Source organism: Arachis duranensis, chromosome 8 (assembly GCF_000817695.3).
Source record: "Arachis duranensis cultivar V14167 chromosome 8, aradu.V14167.gnm2.J7QH, whole genome shotgun sequence".
Classification (NCBI taxonomy): domain Eukaryota; kingdom Viridiplantae; phylum Streptophyta; class Magnoliopsida; order Fabales; family Fabaceae; genus Arachis; species Arachis duranensis.
The window spans coordinates 44,923,025-44,930,584 of NC_029779.3; the positions used below are offsets into that span (position 1 = coordinate 44,923,025).

Sequence of the window (7,560 nt, forward strand, 5' to 3'; positions counted from 1 at the left end):
ATCAAAATTTCATCACTTTTTTTTTCTTTGGAAAATCAATAAAAGGGATTTTAATTAAGTCTCTCAGCATGGTTTAATTATTTTCCATTAATTATTACAAAACTCAAATTTAGTTTGAATCTCATAGTTAAAGGAAAAAAAATGGTTTAATTACTTTGTTGGTCTCTATAGTTTTGCAAAATTTTTAATTAGGTCTTTATATATTTTTTTTTAATTGGATTTTTATACTAAATTTTTTTTAATTAGATCCCTTTTGGTAGTAATTGACTTAATTTTATAGAGACTTGACTAAAAAAAATAGTACAGGGACTAAATAAAAGAAAAAAAATATAGGGACCTAATTAAAAAAAATTAGTATAAGGACTCAATTAAAAAAAATACAAAAATCTAATTAAAAATTTTACAAAACTATAAGAATCAACACAGTAATTAAACCAAAAAATATCTATTACCCTAATCAAATCCTTGTTAGTTAGTATATGTTGAAGTTCTAAAGTACTCTTGCAGTTTTTTTTATACTCCGAACCAAATTCTCCATAAATTATTGGTATGGAATATTGAGTATTAAATATATTAAATAAAATATAATAATAAAAACTTTATTATGCAAGATGTGCCCCTAGATCTCTTACTTTTCCAAGTATGCAAATAAGACAAATACATGATAAGCTTGAAAAAGAAAATCTTATAAATATAAAAGGAATATAGATCCAAATAAATTTATTGTATAATTTAATAATGATTTTTTATTATTTTTTTTAAATCATGTCACTATTTCTTTTCTTTGTTTTTAAATTATGCACCTTGATGTAAATCAAATGTCTGTTAAATTCTTTGAATTTTGTCGTATATGGTAGCGCCAAGCTAATTATTTTATTGCAGCAACACGACAAAATGCCTGCCTCTTTTTTGTCAATAAAAGCCAAAAGCAAACAAAAAGAAATCCTCTCAAGATTTCAGTTTATTTTTTAAATAACACTATGTGTACATCATCAGTCATATATTGATTTTATATAATTTAATAAATTTTCCCTAAAAAATTTATCATCTTAGTATATATTTAAAATTTTAAATATATTCACAATGAAATTAATATAAGTAATAAAAAGATGAAATTAATTTCTATATATGGTTTTGATATTTACAGGACCTAAATCAATTTTCTTAGAAAACCAATTTTTCTCAACAGACAATTAGCTAACATTTCTAAAAAAAAAAAACAAGGCAAAAATTTTGTTCATATTATTTTGTAGAAATTTATATATCCTAATAGTTTTATATTAATTATTGTATTGAAACCATAAGCGTAGAGATAAGTTTTTATTTTTATTGGTTTACATATTTTTTTCTATTGGCTTATGGTGAGGTATAGTGAAAGCTAGCTTGTGGTGGAGAAAATAAAATTGTTCCCTTTTTGTTTTTATTGAGTAATACTTTTTTCAGAATAACTTGTTCTTTTCTTTGTCTTTTTCAACCATATTATTCTTCTCATTTCTCAAAATCCTAAACCGACACAACTTAGTCCAATTGCCACCCCCTTACGACAACTGTACACAATTTAATAATAATAATAATAATAATAATAATAATAATAATAATAATAATAATAATAATAATAATAATAATAATTAAAATTTTATATAAAATTTTCAATTTTTTCATATGCATATCTCTAGTCCAAGACCACTAATTAAGAAGGAAAAAAAAATCCGCCACAAAAAATGATACATTAGTATCTCACATTGTTTTAATATTAAGAATAATCTAATTAATTAATCTTAGCATAATAGATTTGATATGCTATCTCCAAACATAAGTAATTATGATATAAATACATATGGTCCTAGGATGATTAAATCTCTATAGTAAACCAATCAAAGTAAGAAGCAATCAAATTAAAGCCACCCTAAAGTTTTGAAAAAAAAAATAATATGGCCACTCTATCTGAGGCCTATAGAGAGCATCCTCTTCACCTTAGACACATTATCCCTTTAGACTTTTCTTCAATTCAAACCTTACCTGATTCCCACGCATGGGTTCATGATCATGATCGCGATTCTGTTCAGGAACAGAATCGCGACCATGATCATGATGATGATGGGGGAATTTCATCCATACCCATTATCGATCTCGCGGATCCGAATGCAATGGAGCTCATGGGGATGGCGTGTGAGAATTGGGGTGCCTTCCAATTGAAGAACCATGGTGTTTCAATGAGTGATATTGAAGAGGTTGAGAAAGAAGCTAAGAGGTTCTTTGATCTTCCAACGGATCAAAAATTGAAGGCATTAAGATCACCTGGTGGGGCCACAGGGTATGGAAGGGCAAGAATTTCACCATTTTTTCCAAAGTTCATGTGGCATGAAGGTTTCACCATCATGGGTTCTCCATCTTCAGATGCTAAGAAGATTTGGCCTAATGATTATCAAACGTTTTGGTAAGCATACACACAAATTTTCATGCAATTCCCATGCAACGTACACAATTATTTGATTAGTTAAAATCTTTACAATTGTTTGCCACTTTTATTCTGAGTTAGTTTTTTGTAGTTTAATTAGTTTTGCTTAATTATACTAATATGGTATTAGAGCTGGTTAACTTAATTCATCTAATTTTTTCGTCTTTTTAGAATTTGAATTTAGAAGATTTATGATTTATTCGGTCATATAATCATATCTGTTCAGTTATAGTCTTATGAGTTTCTTCATCTTTAGAGCTCGAATATAAAAATTTGTAATCTTTGTGATTTTTCATTCATCAGTCAAATCTAATTAAGCTAGACGAATTTTTTATTTTTTTTATTTAGTAGATTCATTAAACATAAATTTTTAAGTATTCATCGGTCTAAAATCAATAACTAATTTATTTTTTAGTGGATAAAAAATAAGCTGTAAAATCTACTGCATACATATTATTGCTCCTAAAGTAAATCAAGTTGAAAACATGAGACTTAACTAAATTGAATATCTATCACTTATATTAGGTCTACAAATTAAATCTCTCCATAATTTATTTGCACTAAGCCCACTAATAGCTTTTATTGGGCCACTTTACATATGTCTTCACTCCAAAATCTTGTCTAACTTTGAGTGAGAAGGAGTGTATTAAAATCCCAAATCACCTGTGAATATGGTTTTAATAATAATAATAATAATTTTTATAAGTAATCCACAATTCTCACCTTCTCTCTCTTAATATAAACTGATATTAGTATAATGGATGAAAGAAAACGAGGGAGACATTTAGAGAAATTTTTAGGTAAGTTAGAGAAGAAGCCATAGAAATATTGTCTCGGGAGTTTCTTTTTTATTTTTGTAGAAAGGGGTTATTTTGGTAAAAATGGACCAAAAATATTTTCTGAAAAATTAGTATGGTTAAGTAATTAGCATGTGACACATAAACCAGTTTTTACTAATTTTGGTTTAGCAAATAAAATCAAGTTTGACCAATACTAAAATCGATCTCCTACTCATTTCTTTTCAAATAAAATTCGATTTGATCAAATAATAAATCTCTTCATATATTACATGTTCGTAGTTCTGTTATGAAATTATTTCTCTCAAAAATTTAAGATAAAGTAAATGAATGGTTATATCTCTAATACACCTCTTTAAATAATAGTCGTTTTTCATTTAAATTTGTTTGAATTTTTTTATAGATCTTTTTCTTTTCTTATTTATTTTATGCTATTTTTTTCTTTCTTTCGAAGAATAATAAAAATCGAACTCTATACTTTTTGCCTATAACAACTTATATCATATTATGAAATTATTTTTTTTAAATTTAAACTAATAAAAAATACATAAATAATTATATCTCTAACACGTTAAACTATACTACTTCATAAAAAATATTTTTACTCCACTTTCATGAGAGAAACGACTCTTTCTAGAGTTGCAAGCAGGGGAATTTGAATTTTAAATTCAACATGAATGTTGTGTTTTTGCTTTTAGTTTTGGCTTCTTTCTCTTTCAGTAATAATAATAAATAAAGGAGAAAAAAAGAGTTATATATTGTTTTGTCCTTATACAATTATTATAAGCTATATTAGATCAAATTAAAGTATTGCAAATATTCCCACTATCACATGCCATACAAAAAAGGTCATTTTCTTAAAAAAGTTAGTTAAACAAAAAACTACAAAAGTCTCTGAAAACTTCAACTCTCAAAGCAAATCTTATCTTTGAGAATGGTATAAACAATAAACAATATATGGCAAATGTCTTTTCTTTTGTATGTTTCTTTTTACATAAAATGATAGAACATCATATCAAACACAAACAATATATAAATTATCAAATGTTTTCTCAACATAAAATATTTATTGTTAGGTTTTGATATTCTACAAAATCTCACACCTTATTGGCTTTGTGTATATGTCATGTTCATTGTCCTTATTTGCCATACAAGCAATAGGGAATCATAATTAAGACCTTCAAATTATGTTTTATATATAAACTATGTTTAATAAGATATCAACTACACCTAATAGAGCCAAAACTCTTCAATAATTTATCCTGATAGAGAGTACACATGGCCGAGCCACACGTTATAGTAAAGCGGGGCCAAATTTCTATGTTGTTTTAGTAACGTCTTTTTTATCCTTTCAAAAAAAAAAAAACTTGGTATACATAAACTAATGAAATTAACAACCGCTAACATGTATTTAGGCAATCGACTTTACATGAAGTTGATAACTGAGAGTCGTTAAATGATTTGACTGATTTAACTAAATTTTTATCTAACGATTTTCAGCTATCAACTTCACATGAAGTCGACTGCATCTGAATTTTCACCTTACGTAAATATGAAATTAGTAAAAAACGATAAATACACTTTAAATAGGCTATTTTGCATGTCATAGGCATATATGGATTTCTTTGGATAAATTTATTTTAGTAATATCCCAAATAAACTCTTAATAATTTTTTAGTTGAATAATTTAATTTTTAACAAATTTTAATCACAAAATCCGTCACCAACATTTTATTTTATTAGAAATATTTATCCCACGTGAAATTTTGGTAAAAAGTTAAATAATTCGATCTTGATCGTTATTTAATAAATATATGTATAAGAATTTTAGAAAAATTTTAAATTATTAGATTAGTCTTTTTATATAAACAAATAACTTTACGTGAGAACTGATTTGTTAAACGAAATAAAATTTAAGAACTGATTTGATAATTAAAATTTATTAAAGACTTAAGTTTCCGACTAAAAATTTTTTAAGAACTGATTTGAGGTATTATTTTTTTTTAAATTATCCTCTTATTTAATCATATTTTATCATATTAACAAATACAATTAAGTTTTACACTCGTTAAATCCTATGATCTTGTAAAAAAAGGTTAATAATTAATTGATTATACAAATATACTATCAGTGAATCAAAATCAAATTTTACAGGTGTTCTCTATATTATGAGTTTCAATTTGAGAAATTAACTAATAATAAATTGTTGTTAATGTGCAGTGATAAGATAGAGATCTTTCAAAAGCAAATGAAGGCACTAGCTGAGAAACTAACAAGAATGATATTCAACTTATTAGAAATTCCAGAGCAAGAAAAAAAGTGGGTTGGTTCAACCAACTCGAATAACGGAGCCATTCAACTAAATTTCTACCCGGTTTGTCCTGAGCCGAACCGGGCCATGGGTTTAGCCCCTCACACGGACACATCCCTATTCACAATCCTCCACCAAAACCAAACCAATGGCCTCCAAATTTTTAAAGAAGGGAAGGGTTGGGTTCATGTAAACCCTAACCCTAATTCCCTTATTGTTCACACCGGTGATTTCTTGCACATTATTTCTAATGCAAGGTTTAAATGTGCACTTCACCGTGTGGTTGTGAAGAGAACAAAAAAACGTTACTCTGTGGCTTATTTCCATAATCCACCATTGGATTATGTGATTTCTCCATTGGTGGTGAATTCTAATGATGCAAGATTTCGTAGGGTTAGTGTGAAGGAGTATTTTGGGATTAAGGCAAAGAATTTTGGTGAAGCACTTTCTTTGATTAGTACTAGCTAGCTAGCTAATTACAAGGATTATTGAATTCAAATGTGTTCATTATTAAGCTCCAATTAGGTGTTTTTTCATTGTAAAATAATAGTTTTTTATTCTCTTATGTTTTTTTTATCTAAAAATAGGAGTAAAACTCGAATTTGTAACTTTTAAATGAGTATGATGAAATTATACCGTTTGAGTTATAGGTCGTTAGTATTTATTCTCTTATATAAATCTTAAAAAAAATTAATTTATTATATATCATTAGTTTTTTCCGTTTAATAATGTGTCATGTCATCATTAAGGTTGCATTTGTTTATAGGGATAGGACACTGAAACAGGAACACAGAAACATAAAATTGTGTTTAGAAAAAGAAATATGGATAGAACAATGTGTCCAGAGACACAAAATTAGTGTATTTTGTAATTATATTTTTTATTTTTTCTTTTATTATTTTTATTAATTTTTTATAATTATATTTTTTATTATTATATTATCCGTCTCAAATTTTTTGAATGAAAATAAATAAAAATAAATTAAATTTTTATAATTTGTTCTAGTTTATCATGAAACAGAATACAAAAATACAAAATTTTATGTTTCTATTCTTCAGTATCTTGTCTTATCTTATTCTCAATGTTTTATTTTATCTAGTATTCAAAAACAAACGCAGCCTAAGTCATAGGAAAGACCATTTAAATAAAAATTTTAATTTTTACATAGATTATAACTAAAAAATTGTAATACGGATCAAAATATATATAATTCGTAAATTTTGTTGTTATGATATTATTTATTCTAAGAGTTTAAATCGATAAAAAGAAGTATATGATAATTTTATATTTAACATGTTTTTTAAATAAAGAGTTTTTTTTAATTTATTTTAATTTTTATATTTTTTTTAGAGATAACAAAGATTAAATATATTGAAAAAGATTGCTTCTGTTGTCGTCGGAAAAAAATTAAAGTTGTCGCCGACTCATGGTAGCAAACTAGCAATTGGATAAGTAACAATTTTACTTTTGACTTTTCATAAACACGTGTATGATAAATAACATAGAAACCATGTTTATTTGAACCATTTTTGAAATTTGGGGCGTAGAGAAGAATGAGGTTGTAGAGAAACAGAAAAAAAATTGTGAACTCCGTATTATATTTTTTATAATATTAGAGATAATAATTTAAAATTATTTATTTAATTTAAATATTTATAATTTTATATATATAATATTTAAAAACGTGTAGGAATTTTCCTTAGTGCAAAATTGATGTCCTACACGTAATTAATGTAACTAAAGTTTTAGCGTGTGACGTGCAAAATCACTCTCGAATAGTGATTAATCTAATTTCACTACGTACACTTTTTATAGCTTTAATCTTACATCAGATACAGTAGTTAATTATTAAGTGTGTAATCTTTTTCACGTTCTTTCTAGTCTCATCTAAATCTTCTACGATGTGAAATTATGTTTTAGAAGTTCAATTAAAAAAAATTTCATTTCAATGCTTCAAATTCATTTTTTTTAAATTAAATTTTAATTTGATCTAA

General features: G+C 25.9%; 1 protein-coding gene across 1 annotated transcript; it reads left to right on the top strand.

Annotated features, from left to right (window-relative positions):
- Positions 1 to 1,882: 1,882 nt before the first annotated feature.
- Positions 1,883 to 6,086, top strand: LOC107463190 (gibberellin 3-beta-dioxygenase 1). Its single transcript, XM_016081934.3, has 2 exons — positions 1,883 to 2,437; positions 5,476 to 6,086. The coding sequence occupies exons 1-2, from the start codon at positions 1,932 to 1,934 to the stop codon at positions 6,032 to 6,034; spliced, it is 1,065 nt and encodes a 354-aa protein (XP_015937420.1). The 5' UTR covers positions 1,883 to 1,931; the 3' UTR covers positions 6,035 to 6,086.
- The last annotated feature ends 1,474 nt before the right edge of the window (positions 6,087 to 7,560 follow it).

What these genes read in the sequence shown, in the direction of transcription:
- LOC107463190 (XM_016081934.3), top strand. Translation starts at nt 1,932, where the DNA reads ATGGCCACTCTATCTGAGGCCTATAGAGAGCATCCTCTTCACCTTAGA. An exon ending in AATGATTATCAAACGTTTTG is followed by an intron (nt 2,438 to 5,475) that starts GTAAGCATACAC and finishes GTTAATGTGCAG; the next exon opens with TGATAAGATAGAGATCTTTC.